The 23,960-nt window shown below is 38.6% G+C and overlaps 1 protein-coding gene across 4 annotated transcripts in view; it reads left to right on the top strand.

The window, feature by feature from the left end:
- The window catches only part of ZNF704 (zinc finger protein 704), an 86,712-nt gene that overhangs the window by 13,170 nt on the left and 49,582 nt on the right, over positions 1 to 23,960 (top strand). For 3 of the 4 annotated variants that reach the window (XM_029959210.1, XM_029959211.1, XM_029959212.1), the window contains exon 2: positions 5,325 to 5,572. In XM_029959210.1, the coding sequence (XP_029815070.1) occupies positions 5,346 to 5,572 (227 nt within the window). In that variant the 5' untranslated portion in view covers positions 5,325 to 5,345. Of the gene's footprint in view, positions 1 to 5,324; positions 5,573 to 5,845; positions 5,926 to 23,960 lie in introns of those variants that run through there. The other variant, XM_018079080.2, reaches the window with a different exon arrangement.

Here is a 23,960-nt window from a genome sequence, read left to right on the forward strand (position 1 = left end):
GGAATGAAGTGACACTGAGGTTGAGTCTAGTTACAGTGGTCTGTAGTTGAAGTAAAGGAAATACAGCTTTATGGGTTGAGGGAGAAAAGGAAGTTTGTAGAGAAATGGAAACCTGGCAATGGCATCAGGATTATTAAGATACGGGGGGGGGTTAAGATAGTTTCCCCAAATGTATTCCCAGTAGCATGGGTTTTTTTATAAGGAGTTTTGGATGCAGTCAGCTTTTGTACAGATGCTTCTCTCACCCTCATAAAATAGTGTTATTGGTTTTTAGAGGTACTTGTATTACTGTTGTTGTAAAATGAGCTTTTTTATCTGTATGAACAAAACATAATGGCACAAAGTAGGCCACAGTTGCAAAATTATTTAATTTGCCTGTGTCTCTAGGATTCAAACTGTGTATGGAGGGGACTTTCTCAGGCATCTAAGTCCTTCCAGAATCCCTGTAGACAGAGTGAGGAGAAACCAGAGTTAGCCAGTATTCCTCCAGAAGATTAAGGGAGCCTGCTGGGCTCTCACTGCTGTCCTGCTGCCTGACAGCATGGTGCCAGCCTCTCTCTGCTGAGCCTGTGTTTGCTGTCCTGTTTCGTGGCAGGCCGATGCAATCACATGTTCTTCAACTGGTGTAAACTGATGTAGCTTCATGGAAGGGGCTGCATCGAGTCCCAGAGTGGGAGGCAGTGCTGCTCTGGGAGCAATGCTTTGCACTGGGCAGCTGCTTTCTGCCTGTGCACTTCCATCAGATCCAGTACCCACTGCTGACTCCTCATTGGGAAATCAGCCCTTGAGTTGTTTGCAAAACAGTCAGCAAAGTAGGCATGGTAAGTGGTGTGGCAATTCTTTCACTAGTTTTTTGTAATACACTTTGTCTGTGTAAACCATTACAAAGCCTTTTAAAAATTAGCTTTCTGCTCCTTGTGTGCCCACCTGAATACACAGGTACTGCACCAAAAAAAAGGAAAGAACATAGGTGGGAGTCAGTTTTCCCATTTGAAGACATATTTCTATACACTTGGGTCACATAGAGGCAAATAATGCTAATACTCTTGGGAGTTTAATACTTTCCATTGTATAAGAAGCACAGACATCTTAATGCCTGTTAAAGGCTAGAGAACTGTTTGAAAATAACCTACTTGAGTTTTTAAGTAGCAATGCACCATAAGCAAGGGAAGATGATAAAGTCCGGTCAGGTTGTACTCGAGGAATGACATACATAGTCTGTCAAATCTAAGTCTCTGTGTTTGCATATAAATGTGATAGGTCTACTTATTGTAGTGTTTGCTGATCCTTTGAATAGGCAGTGCAATGGCTGAGTTGTCTGTTTGATCGATATTTTTTTTGCTGTTCAGGGCAAAATCCAAGCTGAAATTTAGGTGAAATTGGAGAAGACTGAAGTTTGACTGCAACGTCAGCATCTTCTCAGGATGTGCTTTTGGGTATACCAGAAATTGACTGCAGATAAGTTAGGGCCTAAACTACTAAAAAATTGCAGCCTGTACATCCTTTGTAAGGAATAAAGAAAAATTTCTTTAAATTCCTCAGAATTTGTGTCAATGTCAATCATGCTCATTTAGGGCAGGACTTACATTGCAATACATGGTCCCGATTGGGGCATGTGGTGTTCAGTACTAACAATTTGGTTATGACAAGATACCACCATATAAAATTTCTATAGGCAGTTAAGGATGGTTTTTGCAATGAAAAATTATTAATATACTTCTGAAAATATTAACTGTGGTAATCATTTAGCTGTCACATAGAGTATTAAATTTTGCCATTTAATAATAGCGAAGCAAGCAAGAACTGTAGCTTAAAAATAAAACCCTCAATCTAAATATATACCATTGTCTTGACAACTTCAAAACAGGAATTGAAAGGCTTTTGTAATAAAGTTTTTACTTAGAAACCAAAGCAAGAAGTGGCTTTTACTTAGGAGTAAAGCCACATCAGACCCCAGCTCTGGCACTGCCCCATGCATGAGCTTCAGCGCAGAAGGCACAGGTAATCCTGAGCTGTCGCTTCCAAGTGGTGGCGTAACTAAAGTTTCTCTTGCCCAGTAGTGGTGGAAGTTGTCAAAGGCAGGTGAGGGTAACTGCAGAGAGAAATAAAACTACTTTTTAAAATTTGCTGGTGGTTTATAACTCCTGTTTCTGTGACTGAACTTCCAAGTGATGTTGGTTGCCCCAGGCCAGGTTGCAAAGGACTCAGCTGAAAATAAACTGAAGGTTGCTGATGGCTTAAGGGTGGAAATACGTAATGAATTGCATAGAAAAGCAACCTATTATAAAGTGGCTTGTATGAGTGATAATTCATCAAGTGTATGAAAAAGACCTAAGTTTTTATCAGCAGTTGATACTGGAGGCGATAAGGTGGCAATTCCAGAGGTATGACAAGAAAAGCCAAACCATTAGGGAACAACAGAGTCAAAGTTCGAGAACAGCAAAGGAGAGAGAATGTGAAGTACTGGCAGTAAACTGAAATAAATTGGTGTTACATAACTGGTGTTACAGTGGTAATATCTGTCTGTCTGTAAGACAGGCTGTCAGGTTGGGCTAGACCTTCCACAAAATTCTTGCTGAAACACTGTGGACTTAAAGGGCCACCACAAGCCTCAAAGAGGTTAAAAGAATATGAAGGATCTGTGGAAAAAAAATTTACTGATAAGATATGACAGGACAGTCAGTTTATCTGAAAAAATATATTGGAAATTTTCCGTGTTAATCTCGGAACTGTGAGAGCTTGAAATCAAAGGAGTCCTGGTCGTTAATCGGTGTGTTTGCCAGAAAGTGAGGAGCCTGATCATTCAAGTGATCAGGCCCTCAGCACTCCCCACATCAATGGCTGCTTGTGTAGATGGTTGTATTTCTGGCAAAAGACTTCCCATACCCTTCCAGACAGGGCAGGTATCTCAAGTGGAAATGGCTTCCATAGACATAGATGAATTAAAATAGAAAAACTGCCTGTGGAGCAGGAGAAAGCTACTGGAGAGTGCCCACCAAGGGGAACTCTTGGCTTTCTCTCATGATCATCTGCTTCTAAAGCAGAAAAGATTCTTTATATGCAGTCGCTCTCAAGGGAAAGTTCAGAAAGAGGCTGATATTTCCAAACATCTGTTGAGAACTGAAGGAAAGGAAGAGAGTTAGTCTAAGCAATGGGTTTGGTCTTCTGCTGTTTCTGGCCATTTAGCCCAAGAATCCAAACTGCTTGGCAGCAGCTCTGCAACTTCAGCATTTACTTCTTTGTTTTTTGTCTTTCTTGACTTCCATATGCCTGCATGGGGCCAGCTATTAATTAGGGCACATTGACATAGAAAAACTAAGGTGTTGTTTGAACGTATTTTGAACTGGATGTGGATACATTTGATATATAAGAACAAATTATCTGGTATCACAGTACAAACATTCTGTTATTTATGTTTTAGGCTTTAGCTGTAGTCTAAGCCTGCAACCTTCTGTCCTCACTATTAGGTCTGTAAAGAAAACTCAATAATGTATGACACAGTATTTTTGCTGAAACTGAGTAAAACACTACAGTTTTATAAATTGAAGACACTTATAGAGTTGGATATTGGAACTTGGATATTTTCAGGGTTTTTTTTTACTTCAGGACATCACTTCTAAGTCAATTTTCAGGAAAGTCGAAGGCATCTCCATATGTGTTAGGATTTTCAGACTTTGAGAAAAGGTCTTATTGTGAATCTAAGAAGTTTTTAAAAAATAAATTAAATCAGAATTAAATTTATCTTATTTATATGTCTTCTAATTCTGTATGATCACATGCTGACTGTTTTGTCTTCCAGACAGATTTTCCCAGTAATGTGTCATCTGTTTGTGTGTGAAGAAGTGTAAAGTGACTAATTCTTTCTACTATTTACATTCATAAAGTAACAATTCTTGTTTTGTTCTTGAAGAAACTGCTAAAAGCCCTTCAGTGGAAGCACTAGAAGCAATTAAATCATCAGCCTTAAGTATTTATGCGTTAGTGATTCAATATACGTCACCGAACTGAACAAAATTACCTTGGCAAGAATGTCTTTCCTTTGAACTTAAAATTGTTTGCACCATTTTTATACCTGCCAGATATAAAAGATTTATGGAGAGAGATTTATGGAGGGAGGAATATATCTTTATGCATAAATATATACATAGGGACATTGAATAATTTTTTTAGATGATGAAAAGGAGGAATAAGGGGGAAGAGTTGACGTAGGAATTTCAGTTTATTGATGCTCTTACTATCTGAGGGCAACACAGCATGGATATCTCTACCATAAAGATCAGCAATAATTTACAAGTATTTGAAAATCCACTTTGCCAGTCCTAGAAGGTGCCTGGATTTGTCTGAGATAGCGTATGTGGCACTACCTGCGTGGAAGTGCCTCTGTTCAAGGTGGGCCATTATGCCAGGCCATATTTTGCTTGGCTGTTTGAGTTGGGTAGAGACATTGTCTGCCAGATGGGCCTGCCTTCATGAAGCTGGGGAGTGTAGCTGGCCAGGAAATGGCATTTCAGAGGAAAATCTAGATCCTGGGCTTTGTTTTGGTTGCTGGGAAGATGGAGTGGCTTGGTTCTGATGGCTTTCCAGGCTCTTCAGTGCAACCCTGCAATAGTTTGCTTTATAAACACCAACACATTGTAGTCCAGAGAGGTAGTGTATTTGTTAAGTTACCTATTTGCTTTGGTAGTCTTTGCTTATGGGAAGCAGCAGACCTGAAGATCTGGGAAGTGCTGGTAAGCAGAGAGTGCTCCTCATTGCTGGACAGGCTCCTTATGGAGATCCTGCTGATATCACTCGCTCCCCTTTGCCTTCTGACAGCTGAGTTGGATCATAGCAAATTATTTTTCTGCTCCTGAGAAACGCTCATTTACAAAAGAATCCAGTAAGTGGCTCTGAGAAGCACCTTAGTTTCTTGGTTGCCTTTTATGTGGATAAAGTCTGACTTTTTTCTGGAATTTTAGGAGGGCAGCTACGATTTCTTTTCCATAGTTATGCAGCATGGATGTGTGTACATTAAAGATATGTTGTATGTAATGTGGTTTCCAACATTCTAATTCAAATACTGATTCAAATACCTTTTTCATTTAACATTGAGAGGTAAATGATTGCTTTATCAAATGGACTAGAATTGCTTGTTTTCCTGGGTAGTCTTCAGCACTGTTGAGAACTTAATGGCAGTGTCTGAATTTATGAAGGGCAAACAAATGGTATTCACTAATTCAGAGAACTAATTAGAAATAAATGCCTGTGGGTATTGGATTTCCCCCCCCCCCCTTACATTTTAGGAGAATTAGAGGAAAATTTAATAATTGCTTTCAATTTTTCAGGCAGCCAACATCAAGCGTGAAATGACCTTCCCTGCATTTCAACAGGAGGATGTAAAAAGTGACATCAGTCAAAAACTGCCAGACCAACAGTTTCTCCTGTTTACCACAAAGGAGGAAGATTTAAAAACAGCAGAGACCAAAAAACTAAATAGAGCTCATGAGTATGAAAAGGAAAACACTCGTTCTGTTTGTCTTCTGGAACAGAAGCGCAAGGTTGTTTCTTCAAATATTGATGTGCCTCCAGCAAGGTAAGAAGAGTTGGAGGTTTTTTTGCCGTGTTTTCTTTTAAGCTTTTTTCCCTTTTTTCCATGTCTTTTTTTTTTTTAATGGGATATTAGATGCAAGTTTCGTAAATAGCACTACGAACTGCTAAGACTAGTATTCGTGCCCAGGCAGTCCTAAGTCACTCACAACTCCCCTATTTGAGAGATCTGCTAGAAAATTAAAGACATTAGTAGCAGAAACTGAGACCATGTGCAGAGTAGGACTTTGTATTTCTTTTTTAATGTTTTTGCTTTTAGAACCTGCTGTAACTGAGGTAATTGCAGAAGAGGATGTATCTTAAGAGGAAGAGGTTGTTGACCCAGCATCACCCTGAGAAGTAATCTTCTGCATTAGACACAGAAACATCTTACCTGCTAGCAATTTATTTTTTAAAATATTTTTACTGTCATGCTTGCAAGCGCTTTATACTTATGGGAATGTGCAGTGCATAGTGAGGATGTGGTATCTTATGTTCTGTTATATCCTTGTACGGGTATACTTCTGGGTCATAATGTGATCTAGGAAATGGGTTCATAGAAAACTGTGGTGAGGAAAGAAAAGTGCAGGGAAATCAAATTTATGCATAAGGGGGATTTGGGGATTTTGGTATTGCTTTTTAATTCCTTTAATTTCTTAATTAATTCCTTGAGGATCTGTTGTAAATGCACATACATGTTTGTGTCTTCAGCATTTGCATTTGTGCATTACACTCAATTTATAGTGAATTATTTTGAAAAAAATAGTTGTTCTTTAATCTGAGCCTGACATATATCACAGCAAGAAAGTCGAGGTATATTTATCTGGGTTTTTTTCTTCCTCATATTTAAGTGGAATAGTAGTAAGAGAGAAGGATAATCTGGAGAAACTGAGAATTTAATACTGGCCAGTGATTTAAAGTGAAGGCCCTTCAGAAATACAGAGTCTAGAACCTTGAACTTCTTGGAAAGACGTTACTGCTTTGAAAGAGAAAGGGAATGACTCCTCAAGGAAATGCTGAACATTAATATAATAAAGAAGCATATCCAGTAATGCTGAACAGAATCTTTTCTATCATTGGTGAAAAACTGGCAATAAATTGGATGATCTGCATTGCAAGATGACAAGTGCTGCTTCTTTTTTTTGTTCATGATTTCATGTTGGCATCAGTCTGTCTGCAAAGATTTTTTTCTTAACCTGCCTGGGAGTTTAACTTGCACATAATATTCAGTGAAAGGCTTTTTGGTTTTATAGTGCCACTTAAAAAATTTGTAGTCAAAATTAATGCTTAGTTGTTTTTCAGTTTGTTGGCTTTCTAAAAAAACAACATAAACCAGCAGGTTCTGCCATATCATCCAGAACAGGATGTTGTTTTCCTCTGGATCTCATAGATGACACTTCTGAAAAACACAGAGTTCATGAGCATTTTGACAAGATTTTCCCTCCATAAAAATCTAGTAAAAAGCTATGCATTAAAAACATAAAAATATTAAGATACTTATCTGAGATTTTCCCCATTAATCAGCCCCATAATGTCTGAGTGCCCTTCTCATTCATCCTCTGTGTCTCAAAGCAAATAGGATCACCAGAAAATTTAGGTCAGGAGGGACCTCAGGAAGTCACCCAGGCCAACTCAAACCATATGTTAGCATTTCCATTTAACAATTCAGACAGATAAAGTATAAGATTTAAGTATATTTTTGTGTGACTTCATGCAGATAATCCACTTGAAGTACTAGTCGAGCTCCCATTTCCCATAGCTGCAAGATCATCCTTCCTTGGAGGGATGGATATTTTTTCCTGAATGAGCTGGAAAAGAGGATGAATAAATATCTTTAATGCCTTCTTAAGGGTAATTGTGACACCAGTTGTGAGCACAGACTACTTTTGATGATAGAATGTAAGTTCATTTGCAAAGATGTCTTCTAAAGTTTTTCTTTGTTTCTGTATTTTGTTGGGAACAGAAAAATTACCATATTATGTTGTTGCATGTTTTCAGACATCCAGGTTGAGCTCCAGAATTAGGAGAATTAGAGAATGAAATAGAAAACAAACTTAGAGTCTAAATTCAATAGCATAATAAACATTTTGGTCATTCTTGCTACATTTTTGCAGTCAGGGTCAAGTTTTGCTTTTAATCTGAGGTGAGCTATTGAGCCATTTGTCCATAACAGACAGGAAGAGCACTTAAACCTTTGCTTGGAGATCTTCCTAAATATTTGTTGTTGTAATGAAGGAAGTGCTCGGTTTCTCTTCCTTTGCAGCACAGTTTGATCTCTAAATCATATTCTCCAAGAAGAGTCCATGCATTTGAAATTCTCTTGCGTCCTTCCTTCCACTCTTCTGTGTAGAACTGTGCTGGTAGAGTTGCATGTTCCTCAGAGGTGAATTCCTCCTCCCTTTGCTGCCTAGCAGGAGTTGTTGGATTGACTGTCCTCTCCTCTGATGGGAACATCCATCTACCTTTGCAGATTGGTCACAATCAGTTGTGGAAGATCATCTTGAATTAATCAGATGATGTTTAAAAAGGCATGGGAGAAATAAGGGCTTTAATATGGTCTTCAGTTTCTTACTGCTACATACACCCTCTTTACAAAAAAAATTCAGCTATTATTTTGAAATAGGAAAATGCTATAGAAATGAAGCTTACTATTTATTTTGTTTTAAAACCCTAGTGGAGCTGAGGGGATTACTCTTTCACTTCTTATGCTGAAGTAAAGGGTAACATTAAATTTTACAGTATCCCACTAAACCCAAGACAATATTTAAGTGATTTTGGGATAGAAGTTTACCAAACTGCAGATTTCTTATTAACATGGGCATATGAGTATCTCCAAGAGAGCTCTGAAAAAGTATTTGCAAAAATAGCTGGTAAGAGCATGGATAAACATGCTTCATTTTGACCACAAAATGAAACAAAGTCCATCCTTTCTTATCTGTTTTTAAGGGTCTCAGTGAATAAGAATGGAAATCTTTGTGAGGTACTGTATCTAAAATAACAGTTCAGAAAACACCAGCATAATAAGTGTTTGTTTGAGACATTCAGTTGCCAGGCTTTCGTTATTGCTTATAGACTCTGAAATTTTAGAAATGTGAAAATATCTTAGCTCAGTCCTAGTATTTTAGGTGAATGGTAGTCAGGTGTTCTGAAAATACAGGAGATGAAACTGTAGAGCAGGTGGCACATGTTCTACATGTGCTACATCAGTCTGATATGCACATGCAGGAGAAGAGGAAATCAATGGAAACAAAGGACACTTCAGAGTTTTGGCTTTTAATGATATCTGGAGAGAAGGGGTAGATCCATACTATTTAATAACTCAGTAGTTATGCACTTACCTGGAGCCTGGCAGGTGTGGGTTCAGGATCTTCTGCTGTTGTATTTGGAAGAAGTACCTGAACTGGAGTCCCTGCTGCACAAAGGAGATGTTTTACCATCAAAATTGTGACGTATTCAGGGTGCTTCATAGGACAGCTCTTTAATGTAATAGTGTCAGTTAAGTGCAGCAGACCTGAAATAAATATATTATTGTATGCAGGAGAATTTTAAGATTGAAATTAAATTACATTTTTAAGTTCATTATTTATATTTTCTGTTTCATCTTGCAAAAGTACTGTGGACCTTTCTCTCTATGTTAGGTGGTCTACTGGAAGTATCTTTTAGATTAAAACAGGAGGAGACTATGACTTTTTCTTATTGATTTTTATGCTTGGAATGCAAAAATGAAATGACAGGTTGACAGCATTAAGTCTTTCCCTTTTCGTATTTCTTCATTTGGTCGTTTGGAACAAAATTTATATGAGTTAAATAGCTTTCCTACTTCTGAAACTCTTGAGTAAATGAATTGATATAATAAGGAAATTTGAATTCCTTACTTTCCCTTTAAAGTGTAAATTTATTGGTAGTTTTGATGCATAAAGGACTGCAGTCTTGGAGAAAGCGGTCTGACCACTCAACTGTGAACTGCAATTATCTGTGAGAATTGAGATGTTATCTGTAGAACAGAGGAAAATATGCTTTAGGTTGACCTCCAGTTCAAACAGCAATCAAACACAGCCAGATGCACGAATCTGAGTAGTGCAAGGTCATTTCGTAAAGAGACGGTGTCACTGAGGGACTAATCACCTTGTCTGGTGGGCAGAAACAAGCCCAGGTCCACCAGTGTTTCAGGCAGCTACATTTGTAGAGGTCAGATATAATCAGAGATGATGTCCCCAGTAGGCAGCGGTGTGGAAGTTAACAGAGCCTTCTTGCTTATTTGTATTTTCACCGGTTACTTACCATCATGCAGACTTAGTTCCAAAGAAAGTCAAAAAGAAAGATGTGAAAAAGCCTGGACTGCTGGTACAGGGGATGTGAGTGTGTGAGTAGGGACCCAGTGCAGGCCACGTACACAGGGAACGACTTCTGCATCTTGGAGGAATAAGAATGGAAGAGTGAGCAATGGAGAACAAGGGATGAAGTTCCCTTTTTTAAAGTAATATGTGGCAGTAAATGTCTGGAAATGGTGATGGGGTTAAAGGACCCTTAAGACAGAGGTATTTTGATGAGTGGTACTTGGAAACCCTTCAAAATGAAGGAAAACTTAAATGCGTTAGTGTCATAAGTGGTGTCCTTTGGGTGTCCCAGAAGGAACTAGGAAGACATCACTTCTATCCTTCTGATGGGTGGGAATGTTTGAATAGTTTTGCTTTTGTTAACCTTTTGCTAGATGACCTCAAAATATTGTGAAATTTGTATTACCATATCACATCATTCTTCTTTTCCCCAGTCCTACTGTACTGTGTTGTCCCTGAAAAAAAGAATAAAAGATAAGCTTTCTAACTACCTTTTTCTATATTTTTTTTGCTCTTAAAGGACAAACCAATGCTAAACCTCAGCTGCTTAAGCACTTCCTTATATAGTGTTAAAATAATTATTGTGCTTAAAACCTAGTTTTTGTGCTCTTCTGGTTCACTGTTACTAAGAAGTGACATATGCCATGACAATATATTGGATTTTACTATCTTCAGTTGTTTCTATATTGAAAAAGCTGCTCAATTACTGCAAAAATAATTTTTATTCATGTACTTATATTTTATCTACTAATTAGTTTATAATTTAATGAAGAATATGTGAAATAATTGAAATAAATATCTCTAGGAATTCTCTCTGACATTACCTCTTTAGATCTTCTAGAATAGCTACAGAAAGTTGGGGCAAAATGAGTTGCAGCCATGTTTTCTGACCATCATTATAAAGAAACAGTATAGACAGTGATGTATTTTCATTCCTAAATGATTTTCTTGCCTGGTCTCTCCAGGAACATAGCTCTGGGCAGCCATTTGATTAGAGAGTGTGTTGTTGATCCGTAAGGCCTGCTGGGCATGACTGATTATGCATCATGCATTCCAGTGGAAACATTTGCATATTTTCTTAGCCAGAAATCTCCAGGAGCCTGACTCCGAGATCAAAAGCAGTATCTGCTTAACTATGATAACCTCACTAGGAGGACTTCCCAATCTGCTTGCAGAGGGAAGAACCTGATGATCAAGTTGTGCTTTTCTGTTTATCCAGAGGTGGTGTTTTTTCAGAGATTGTCTTCTATTATTCTTCTCAATCTGTTTTAGTTCAGCTGGGGGAGCTTCTTTCCTATATCTCTCACAATTTTTGCAGAGGGGATTGATGGGGCAACTTCAGAGGGCATCAACTATTTGTTGGCTGCTGAGGCTTTTCAGTGAAACTGGATGAAGACAAGAGGCCGAGAAACCAAGCTGTGCTTCAGCTTTATTGACTCTAACTCTGTGAGCTTCTGTGTTCTCTAATTTTCCTGCTAGCCCAAAAGCACTTCATTGAGATGTGAGGTTTTCTTCAAGTTTTTTCACCATCCTATAGGCTGGGTGCTCCTGTTGCTTAAATTTCATTTTTCTCTACGTCCATGATAGTTAGAAACTTTGGTTGTTTGATAGTTTTTCTGTAATGAGAATTACAGAGTCATTCCCATATTTCAGGGCTTGTGTAAAAGTGCTGATAGTTGGCAATACCATACGTTTGAAAGCAGCTTCTCCAATTACCCACACCACCTAATTATTCAAGTAGTAAATTGTTGCTTTGTTTTGCTAGACTTCTTTAGTTAAATATGTGTGCAGCTTGACTGAATTTCACCCAAGCAGTCATTAGAGCTTGATTATGTTTAATATTGATGGTAAACTGCCATCATGGTCTGCTACAAAAAGGTGTGGTGCCTTCTAGGATCTTAGTGGGAAAAAAGAGACTTCTCCAAAGAGCAATCAGAGAACTGGTCTGTTAGCACATTTTGAAATAAAAACCTATTTCTTGATGCTGTTTTCTTTGCATTCTAGAAGGACTGTATGCATCCTTTTAACTATAGATGCCTTTCATCTGACTGCAGCAAAAGCAGTGTAGTGGAAACTTCGTTGAAAACTGTAGATTAAATTGCAAATAAAAACCCTGCAAGTAGTTACTGCAGAGCCAAACCATAGCTCTAGAAGTCACCTTGCTTATTTTACTGGAAGGCCATCTTCCAGGTTGCTTGCCAGATTGTGCATAGTATTTGTTGCTATGATAGCTGAACCAGCTTCTCATGATGTTGAGAGAGATGACAGCATTCCTGACAGCTTGCAAACTGTTGGAAACTCACCTTTCAAGTGGTGAGAGGGATCGAGTCTCAAGAGTGCTGGGGAACATAGTAAGGCTGTCCCATTCTAAGGTGGCTGACTGCTGGGATGGTTGAGCTTTTGTTTCATAGCTGAGTGATACAGACTCAGGAATTACCATTCAGAAGTCCCCACTGCCAGAGAGCCACAGCAACACTTTGGATAGGATGGTTTGTTGAAAAAGGTGTAACATTCTCAGCTGTAGAAAAATTTACTCTGAAATTGTGCGTAATCTATCTTTGGTTTTCAGTGGACTTTTGTGAGTTTCCCCATTTCTCTCCTTTGTGTTGTGCTGTGTGCAGATCTGAGAGTTTCTAGTTATCTCATACTTGACTGTGTTACTGACATCCCCATGATATTCAATCAGTTACAGCTACAGTTACAGTTACAGCAGTCTGTCACCAGCAAAATTTATTTTTTCACCACTTGCCTTGGATACTCTGGCTGGCCTATCCATCAGGATTTTGACAACATAGTATACTTGTTAAAGTGTAAATTTTGGATTAGCTAATGTTACTCTTGAGGTATTTTTTCCTGGTAATGTTAAAAGCAGCAGGAATAGGAAACTCATTAATAAAGCAAAATGCTTTTGCTGTTCTGTACTTGTAATGTTGCATTACATAGTGATTCTCACACAATTTGGTATAAAAGCAGCTATGTGTGACTGTAGTCTTTGAGCCTGGTTTACTGTACTTGGTCTTGTGAGATCAGGACATGATGTAAAAGTGATAGACCTAACAAGAATACGGATGAAGCTTTCTTCTCAAGAAATAGTAGCTGTTTGGTGGGGCTTTTTGTAGCACCTGGTCATCACACAGACCTCTTAGTTCATTGTTCCCAGGTTTCCATAGTATTAATGCTAGAGGAAGAAACTTCTGACGCCATCTGGTGACTTTAACCATATGGATTTTTGGCCAGTGTTAGTGTCCATATTTTTAACTGTAGACTAGCTACCTACACAGTGAAAAATAAAATGTATGAAAATTTGATTGTGCAGTTAAGTGTGGTAATGCTAAGTTGCTGTATTGCTTGACATTGGAGTCTCTATTATTTTAGGTAATTATTATTTTCAAAAGAAGGCTTTGCTTGTGCATGTATACATACACCTGTAAATAAGTTTCCCATTTCTCTAGGAAATCCCATATTCAAAGCACTGCTGAGAAAGATCTGTCTTCATCTATTGAAGTGCAACTACTTCTTTTTAAAATCTTCTTCCACTGGTAGCCAAGACAAAGTGCTACATAATTTTATCTGTGTGATGGAAGTTGCCAACAAACAATGATCTCATTTCCAAGCAAATTTCAATGAAATCCTCTAAAATGGCACAGAGGAAAAATATGTCCCTAATCTGCAGCAACCATTAGACACTGTTTCATGAAGAGCTGCATTCAGTCAGCACTGCTGCTCTATCTGTTAGCCATTGATGTGAATGCATGGCTTGTTCTCAGCTCTTCAGTTCCCTTAAAAAATTGAGTGTAATTTCAAAACACTCTTCAACAGCAGGCAATATTCAATAAGAGTAATTTCTTTGTGGTTCGTGTTAGCTGTGGCACAAAAAAAATTCCTCTTGAAATACCATCTGTGCTGAGAAAAAGAAAAAAGTCAGTGGGTCTGTGGTTTGTAACTTGTGTATCTGCGAAACGTGCAAGAATGGGCTACCGTATATGTGGTTACACAGAATACCCACATCATAGCTGTGTTCATAGCTGTAATTTTATTTAAATGCTATAAAACTAAAATATCCTAGTTTATGCAGTGGTATTTGATGTTATATCATTGAGGTCAGCAAGACATGAAGCCTGCCTTTCTGCGAGAAGTTGTATTGCTGACTGTTATTTGTAAAATATTTTTAGAAGTTTTTCTCTTAACTCCTTTAGTATCATCTGCATGAAAACATTAATTTTACAGATTTTGAAAAAAGGAGGTAGAAAGCGTGACTTTTCTCCATGAATAGTAATATGCTTGTGTAGGGCGAGTTGTAAGTGTTTTGTTTGTATCCCTAAGAGAACTACACTACAATGGAACTCATACAACCCTATTTTTTTCTTGTGGTATGTAAGCTGTATAACTGGTTTCTATAGATGAAAGGCTATTTTAAGGTGTCTTTTATTTATATCTATAAGACATATTTTCTAATCTCTAGTATATAGTGATTTATACGCATCAGATACCTGTTTTGCCTATTACTACTTCAGTTTTTGTGACAATAGGAGCATTGTCAAAGAATGGAACACTTATCACTTTGAAATAACAATATCTAGATTAGAATATGTACGTAAATTAGACATTTATTTCTAAAGGGTTATTTTTATTTGAAGCAGAACCACATCTTCTTGTGGTTTTACTGATCTGCATGGTTTAATATAACCTATGACTCTTCCCTCTCCCTGATCATTTTGGGGGAAAAGATGGAACAGAAGTGTTGCTAGATACATAAGGTCTGTATGAAACCTCTGCAAGTTTTGGTCATTTGCTGGTCTGTAAATAAAAAAACCCTGTGATTTTGTTACTGAAGCAGCACTTGGTAACATGGTACCGCATATGTAGGGCATATGAGTTGCAGCATGGCTTTTGTTCCCTGTGGAAAGCCTAGTTCCATACCTGGATGAACAGCTGCTTTTTGGAAGTTCGCAAGAGTTAAGCTGATTATAGTTTTCTCAAGCCAACAATAAAAAACAGTTTTTGTCGTTCATGTATGCTAGTTGAGCTCAATATATAGGGAGCTTTGCAGTTTTGCATGGGTCTGTATTTTAAATTCTACCACAAGAATTCCTGCAGGTGATCTGATACTGTATCTGACAAGTGACCTTGGGCCATGTGTGCTTGGTACCCAGTGAACAGAAGCGAGGTAGTAGCATCTTCAGAGGACAAGGAGGAAGCTGTGTGTAAAATATGAAGTTCTGCTGTTAGTTGTCCTGGCAGAGAAAGTACATCCCAAAGTACCTTGCTCTTCCATCCATAGAGTAAAAAATGAAATGAGACATTTTACTAAAAATAACATTCCCAAGCAAATGTATCTTTACACTTTGCATAGAACCAATGTTTAGAAACATTCGTTCGTTCTCATTTTAGGATAAAACATTCTCTCTTACTGGCTATGTATGTGAAATGGTTTGTTCGATAACCACATCTTCAAAATAACCTTCTTGGGGAACTGAGCAAAAAGTATAGAACAACATTGTCAAAATACAGTAGCATAGTGTTGTCCATCCTTCTCTCCAGGACTCTACCAGAAGCCCCTGGGACACCTGAGCTGCGTTAATCCTAATTGTCCTCTGCAGCATCAACACCAGCATACTGCACTGAGGCTGCTACTATGTTGACACCTGTATTTTTTTATAGTAACAGCAGTATTCCAGAGGGTAAATGGAGTCAATAGCCAATTGATGCTTTTAAAAATTTTTCCTTATATTGTAAGTTGTTGTACCTGTTGCTTGTATTTGTTCCTAATTTAATTTGGTTTGTTACTCAAGACTTAATGTCATGACTGTTTGTTTGAGGAAGAACAGAGAGTGACAGCACCAGTAGACGTGCTGTCGTTATTGTCAGCTTTACAATGAAATTAAGCCTGTGTTTAGGTAATGCTTTCTCCAGGAAAACCTCCATTAAAATACTTGGTAGTTTTTTACTTAATTTTGTACGTGAAGGACATTCATCCTATACTGTGTTCCCAGACTTGTGCTCCCTCGTGTATGTCTGCCTGCTTTCCCCCCTTCACCTTAATTTGAATGATCTCTTTTGTTTTCAGTGTGTATGTCCAATTTGTTCCTCCCTTTAAGCTGAGGCAGGCAGTGAAATGAGCTGTTAAAAAGGGTATTTAGTACTTTCCTATACACACACACAGTGCCACATGCTGCACTGTGCACCTGATGGCTTGGTGTGAGGGGGTTCCTCACCTGGCTTGGTGAGAAGGGAAAAGATGATGAAGAGAGTGTGCTGGGCCTATTTTTATATTTATTTCTAATGAGAAGTGAGTGTGAAAAAAAGGGTTGATGTCACTTCCTGGTAGGTCTGTGCTGATGATTTAGAAAGAATATTTTGGCTGCTGTTTCCTAGCTTGTTAACTCCTGAGAACTGTGTCCTGAAGTCATGGACCCATGTCAGTGTCCTCTTGGACTAAATGATTTGTCCTCCTCTCTCCACATACCAAGGCTATTAGTATGGGGCATCCTCATGGTATCCCTTGCTTCTCACTGTTGCTTAATTTATTTTACATAATGGTAGTTGCTTTCATAGGATGCACTGGGCCCTTGACTCCAAGATTACAGATGAGTAGTTCTTACAGTAAGTGCAGAGTAACTATTAAATAATATGTTTGTGGATGTATGCATACATATATATATATATATATATATTTAAGTGGAGGGTAAGCATGTGTTTGGTGACATACTTGTGCCTTCATCTGTTATATCTTAAGAAATGTCTTGCTGATATTTAACCTTTATAAACTAATGTTTCTACTTCTACCTAGCTAGAGTACTTTTAAGTCAGAGGAATAATAATAGCAATAGTAAAATTCTAATTGATGTTGAAAGCCCTGTAAAATATGCCATATAAAAAGGCTTGTGGTTACACTGATTTGTATTTTGTGGTATATATTTTATCATGATGTTGACAGAAATTTAAAGTATTACAAAGGAAAATGCGTGAGTCTTCTCTTGCTAATCTCTGAAGGAATTATGTGCAGAGTAACGCACATTTTTGTCATTTTATTGTGTTCTGATCTGAGTAAGAAGCTTGGAGAGAAAATCTACATTGAATGTGTAATACGGGTCTTACTCAGCTAGATATGCATTACACTTCTAATAAATTCTTAACAATAAAGCAGTGCATAACCAAGCTTTCACATCTTAATTTAAGACATAATAAACATGGCTTGTATTGGTCCTACAGATAGAAGCTTTGAATTACATTATGCAGCAAATGTTCTTAGTTATCTTTGGTTGTTTGGTTTTTTTCCCTTGGGATTTTTTTTTTTTTTTGACAACCTGTTGTGCCGACATCCAGACTGCTCACAGTGTTGAGTTTGCCTGTCATTATTATGGCAGAGGAATATGAGAGGCAGCAATCTGCAGTGGAAGTTGGATTTATGAGCCAGGGAGAAATATAGTTGCTGTTAAAGAAACCATGAGGGCTCAGTAGATGTCCCACCTACCAGTGCTGCCCAGCACAGCCATGGCTTCCTTCTGTGGGACAAGGATTGAGGTCTCAGCAGTTGCTGCCCCTTAGGGTCATGGTTGCAGCTCAGTCTCCACAGAAGTAGATGCTGGCCTCCTTTCACTGGTGAAATCCCCCTGAGATGGAGGGGACTGCTTGGGTACAACTGAGGAGACCTTGGCTCCTAGGCAGTTTTTATTGTATATGCCTGGTAAAATACAATCCTCATAAAGGAACTTCAGTTAATCACAGTACTTCAGCACCATCAGTGTTATTTAAAGTCCTGCTGGCTTTGTTGGTATTTGCCTCTCGGTGGTCCTAGAAGTATGGCTTACTTCCTTGCTATCAAATATATCAGAAACAGGAATTATGGAAGATAAAATCTTTAATCAGACTTCAAAACTGAAAACAAGCTCTCCCTCTGTTCATCCCTGTATCAGAGGGCAAATACTGAGCCATTCTGTGTGTTTCTGCCTTTCTTACCTACTTTTTAAACTTAAAGCTTGTCTGAGCTAAATGTATCCCTTGATGTCATGAGAATTAAAAGCATCTGGCCTGGAGTGCCCTTCTGCTTTGTAAAATCTGTTGACTCGCTGTGCTCTACAACCTCCCACCTATCGCTGTGTATTCTCTTCCTCCCACTTGTTCTCCCCAGGTTCCTTCTGGGGGTATGCCTCTTCTCTAGCCATCCCTTAAGAACGCCAGCAACTCTCCAAACCTGCCTTCTTTTGAATACTTTATATTTTTCATAGTTGGACTTCTAAAATATTCCCTTCAGTTCCAGTGAGGAAAACATTTTTCTTCCTCTCCAAAGGATATACCTCAAATCTCCTCATGCTTATGTGATGTATTCTCTAAACAGTGTGTGGGATAAATGGTATTGTGCTGAATTCAGGAATTACATGGTTCTCATATTATACATTGAGTGTATTTGTGTGCCTGGAAAATATCCAGGTAACCTTTGCCTGCCCCACCACATTGCGAAGGAAGGCTCCCAAGAACTGTTCAAGCTCATGGAGGGAAGGAAGTAGCTGGGAAAAAGCAAATCTGGCTAACTACATACATGAACCTAGTCGTCATTTTTTCACTACTGTTTTTGTGAAATTATCAACATTTGTTATATAGGCTGATTATACCCAATTTTTGTTCGGGAGAAAACAGTGAACAACAGACTGAAGTTCAAAATTTGCTTTGGTTGGTGGGAAGTATATTCATGTATGTGAGCTAGCCAAAACTAACAGACTTTAATAAGCAAGGGCAGATGTGTATACATGCTAGGATATGTTTCTACAGAACTCTAAATCACCAACAGGATAATTAAAATTTGCTGAGTAACACCGGTGGTGAGGCCACAAACAACACACACATTAGTTTCTTTATGTAAGCAGTGAGGGACAAATTGTTTCCAATGTCTGTAAACAGTACAACATAAAGAAAACACTAGACTTTGAAGAAGCTTATCTTTCTAACTACAAACAAACAGAACAAAAAAAAAACCAATCTAAAAATGCCAAACAAAATACCCCAAACCAAGCCCTACAAGCCAAGTGAAAGATAGACAACAAAAACCCTGGAGAAGAACCATTATGAACAGATGGATAATTTCCTCTGTTCCCAAACTCGTTTTGTCAGTATAAGCTGCTAAGTCTAATGAGTTGGTTTTTGTTCATGCTGTACTTAAACCCAAAACGTGCATAGTTATCTCTAGACCATTACAGGAGCCCTCCATTCTGCCAGTTCTGCACAAACCTGAGTGGATATCTGTTATGGAAATTACATTTTACAGGGTTAACAGTACCTTCGTTCCTCCCAGCACACGAAACCAGGCCCTTTTTTAGGCTCTCGGAAAATATTGTTTGTTACCTAGTAGGGCAGCTACCTCTGGAGGACAAGGACTGGAGATGGAGTGAGTAATGCCAAGGTGACCGTGCACTGGACTGCTCTTACTGTCATGGAGCAAATTCGCTCTGCTTTTGTACATCTCCCATAGTTGATTTTAACGAAAAAAAGGTCTGACCGTCATCTGCAGTACCTAACTTGCAGAGAAAGGTTGTGGGATTTATAAAAGATACTACAGAAATCTAGATGCTGATTGGTAAAGATTTTCCTTGAAACACATGTGTATATGTACATAGAGTAAACTCTTCATGTCAGAGTTCAACCTGATGGGAAAATCGGTATGCTGTCACTACCTCAGAGCCTTGCCTTGCGTATAGAGAGAATTGCTGTTGTTTTAATGGAAAATATTTGAACAGATTTTAACAACCTTAAACTCATACCATGTTTTGTTTAAAAAATATGCTGAGTACTACTCCAAACTCTTATCTTTTAGGATATGCATGACTGCATGTTTTATTTCTGGTATATTGCCAGATTTCCTGTATCATCATCTATGCCAAGTAATTGCTCATTTATTATACTGGTAGTTTAAATACTGTTGCCTCAGAGACACGTTTAAAAGATACGATAATGGCATAATATGATTTATAGCATTGGAATATTAAAAACACAGGTGGAAGGTCCTCCATGGGTCATATAGGTCTTGCACAATCAGTTGTATTTATCCTTTTTGGTAACTGTTTCTCTAATCTGTTCTTAAAAGTCTTCACCTATTGACAGATTGTCATTTAGGAGGGTAGTCAGTTCCAGGATTTAAATATTTTTACTGCCAGTTAAAGTTTTTTGCGTTGGTTAAAACCTCCCTCATTGCTTTTTACTTGCATTGCATCTTCCCTATACCCCAGTGGACATGGAGAACAATATAACCCCTTCCTTCTTTTCTTTCTATAACCCTTTCCTTCTTTTCTTCCCCACCATCATTTTACATAGTTACATTTTATCATATTTAATATGCTATTTAATGCAGGTTGCATAAATAAAGTTGAAAATTAGCATTCCATGGGTGCATGTCCCATTTCATTGTGGCATAGATGTTCAGGCTCTGGCCTTTTGCTGAGGGCAAGGGATTGAAGCACCCTCCGGGAAACTGGGGGCTCACATTTGGGATGGCGTGGGATGGGAAGGGGACTGACGCCAGTCAGTGGAAACACACGGTGGCAAAAACCCTTGAGCATGTTGCAAGCAGGAACCAAAGATGCATGTGGTTTCTGTGTTATTCATGAGGAATTTGTTGATCATGCCTTTTAAGCATCTATATTTTCTGTGGCTTTATTATTATTTTTCCCCTTCTGCCTCTGTTCTATAGTTTTAACACAGAGTGTGAAATAGTAGTGAAGAGGATTAGAGGAGCTCCACAGCTGGTTCGGTACCTGTGTGGGCTTAGTGAGTAGAATAACCAGGTGAGGCTGATGGTGGTTTCATGTACTAAAAGAGGTAACGTGGTCTGAAAACTGAATCCAGCATTTGTTTTTCCATGTTAATGCATTATATGGGCTCAGCTTCGACCCGACTCAATCTGCTATAGTTCGTGCATGGTTGGGAGCCCAGAAATGCCACTTTATCCACCAAAGGATGGCCGCTTTTATCCACTCTAAACTAGTTTAGAGAAGGCATATCTACTATTCACTTGTAAAAGTAATAGTCTTATCACCACTGCTAGCTCTGCGATTTAAACTGTTGTCTCTTTTTTATGATGTTTAATATGCTTCACCTGCTCCTTCTGCCCACACCTCCTTCCTTGTGTGCTCCCCAAAATGTACACAGGCTCCTGGCACCAGAGTACTGCTGGAGGTAGGGAGGCTTGCTTGCTCTGAGGATTCAGCGCTTTGAATGCAGTTTGTTTACAGCAGGTATAAAGAAGATGCATTGTTTTACACTCTAAAGGAAGGGGGAAGTTGGCAACCATCCATCTATGCAGCTTTGAAACTTGATTACTGTTTGAATAGTGATGCACTAGATAGGTTTTGACAAACTCGAGATAGCAAAACAGTGTTGATAAAGCATTTGTTTTGTGTAAGTGTATGTATGTGAGTATAGTATAGATAAAATATATACGTATCTGTAAAACCTTGTGGACATGCATTCAAAAAGACTGTGGTTTAGATGGGTCTTGGGGATCACTTTCTTCCCCCCCCGCAATGAGACTTCCATTGTCTTCTGTGGGAATTGGATTGAAGTTAGACCTGGGAATGGTTGAACAGATGACCCACTGTTAAAAGTGAAGAGCCATTTTTCGAGTATTTTCAGGTGTGTCACCCAGTTGAAACTCATGGCATCCAAAAATTAAACACTCTCAGAATGGCTGCTTTGCCAACTACATATGGTACAAATGGTTTCCCCTGTATTTTCCCTTGTCCATGCTTGTGCACTGTTAAGCATCTAATTAGTGTGCTGTGTAATTTAGAAGGGTTGATGTTTTCTGCTTTTTAACTGAACTTCAGGCATGCACAGAGCAATGACTATGTTTGGGAAAAAAATAATTACTCAAATGGTGATATCTTCAAAATTCTTCAAGTCTGCTTCAGTGTGTGCAGGATAGCTACTGTGCTGACAATAAAAATAATAGTGCTTGTACAGCATTTTTATGATTCAGTGCTGTACAGAGAGTAACATGTTCTAAACTAACAGAACAGTAAACAAAACCACTTTAAAGATGTTCAAGAAGAAATACAGCAGGAGGAAGCGGCTGCCCAGTAAGGCAGGGGCTGTACCAGGATTAGAAGTGGAGACTTCCTGACTGCCAGCCCTGCCCCTCCTCCTTCTTCTGATTCCCAACAGGCTGCTTCTGTTTGTAACTTTTATGCCCCATTTGTACTTCCCATCTAAGGTCCCTTGTTTAAAACTCACCTCAAAGTTGAGTTGAATAGGGAAAAACCTCTAAGTGAAACACCAAGCAAAATACCTTCTACTCCATATAAAATCTTATGCTCCTCTTACAAAAAAGTCTGTGCCATTCCTGCCTTGTATGCCTAATGCCCTTGAAAAAAAAAAAGTCCATGGTTGTCTATGGTTACTCTTAGATGTTAAAATGCTTTTTTGTTTTCATATTTGGATTCAAATGATGGTCAGAAGCATGTATTCTGAAAATGTAATTTATTTGGTTAAAACCTTTTATCTTTGGGTGTTTAATTCAAGTCATGTAAAGTGTGGCTTTAAAGCTGCCGAGCACCCAGACTTGCAGTAGTCAGGGGCATTTTGTGGTGAGACTTGTGCATGAGTTTGTCAAACTGAATCATCTCCTTTCTGAAAATCGTGGCATGAGTTGTCTAGATAGACACAAGGGAGCTTTTAGCCTTGGTAGGAGATTCTAGCTATCTGTCCTGCTGCACATAGCAATTTTAGGTTATTGCCAGTCTCTGATCAGTCCAGATGAGGTATTAAACAGCAAAGTTTAATAGAGTGATCTTCATCACCAGAGTGATGAAGAAATGAGATTTTTATGTTTTCATCTGGTTTAAAGCCCATTTTGTAGTCAGGTTGGTCTTCAGTAGAAGAGTGTGTTTCACAGCAGTTGAGGTTTTAAAGAAGAATAAAAGCATCATTCATTCTTATTGTAGCTTACCTTATGAATAGCTTAGTGTCTGTGATACCAACCCTTGCACCTGACCCCAAATATAAAAGTAAGTAGCAGAAGAAGGGTACATTTTTTGGGTAAGACAATACATTTTCATGTTTGGTGGTCTCCACAGCTCAGGCCAGAGGAATGAGCTGGATGACTTTTCTGGCACTAGAAGGTGAGTGGTTCAGAGCACCTGTACTGTTTTCTGCAGTTACACACTTACCAGCCTCATGAAGAACTACTGAAAATGGAAGAGTTAAAGTGAGCTATACAGCACATGTGAGTGTTTTATAAGTATATATAAATAAATTAAATAGTGCTGCAGAAAAATACATGTTAGTCAGTCACAGTGGTACCAGTGGCTCTTTACAGCATCAGTGGTTGGTTGCTGGTCTCTTGCAGTCCTATACTTTTGTTCAGCAAGACTCTCCAAAATAAACATCCCATCACAAGGATCGACTAGTGTGGAAATGCTTAAAAGACTTTAATCTCAGTCGGATAAACTCCTCTCTTTTGGTCCACATAATCGAAATTTATGAGCCAAAGAGAACAAAATTGTATTTGAACTATGATGGTCTGCCATTAGTCAAAAGAAGCAGAGATAGATCAGCCGAATAAAACATCTGAGAAGGTGCAATTTTGTCTTCTCTGATGGTTTCTGAAATCCTGCACTGGCCAGGGAGCCCTTCTGCCCACTGCTCTGTTCACTGGCATTTCAGCACTTCTGCTGCTGCCTCAGCGTCTCTTTGAGCTTTGTCCTACAGATTGCATGTTTTGTACCCTGGGATCTGTTCCTCCCCATTTTCACATCTGGGATCTACATCAGGGTGAAAACTGTTCTCAGCCATGATTTTTCTTCTACCTGTCACCTGGCACATAGTCCTCTCTCTGCTGGTTATTCTCTATTTACTTCTGACTATCATAGCTCTTGAAGTCTTCCTGCTTATTTTATAAAAAAATCCATTTTTGGCATGTTCTCTGTATATTTCCTGTGTACCCAGTTGCATGTTTTCCATGGCCTGCACAGCCAGATTTATTCCACAGATTGTTAGATATTCCTTAACATGCCACTTCTGCCAGATGTTACACAACAGATTGACCACTTCTGGTTTTGGGTGTGCACC

The sequence above is a fragment of the Manacus vitellinus genome, unplaced genomic scaffold (genome assembly GCF_001715985.3).
Source record: "Manacus vitellinus isolate BGI_N305 unplaced genomic scaffold, ASM171598v3 scaffold_1_pilon, whole genome shotgun sequence".
Taxonomy (NCBI): domain Eukaryota; kingdom Metazoa; phylum Chordata; class Aves; order Passeriformes; family Pipridae; genus Manacus; species Manacus vitellinus.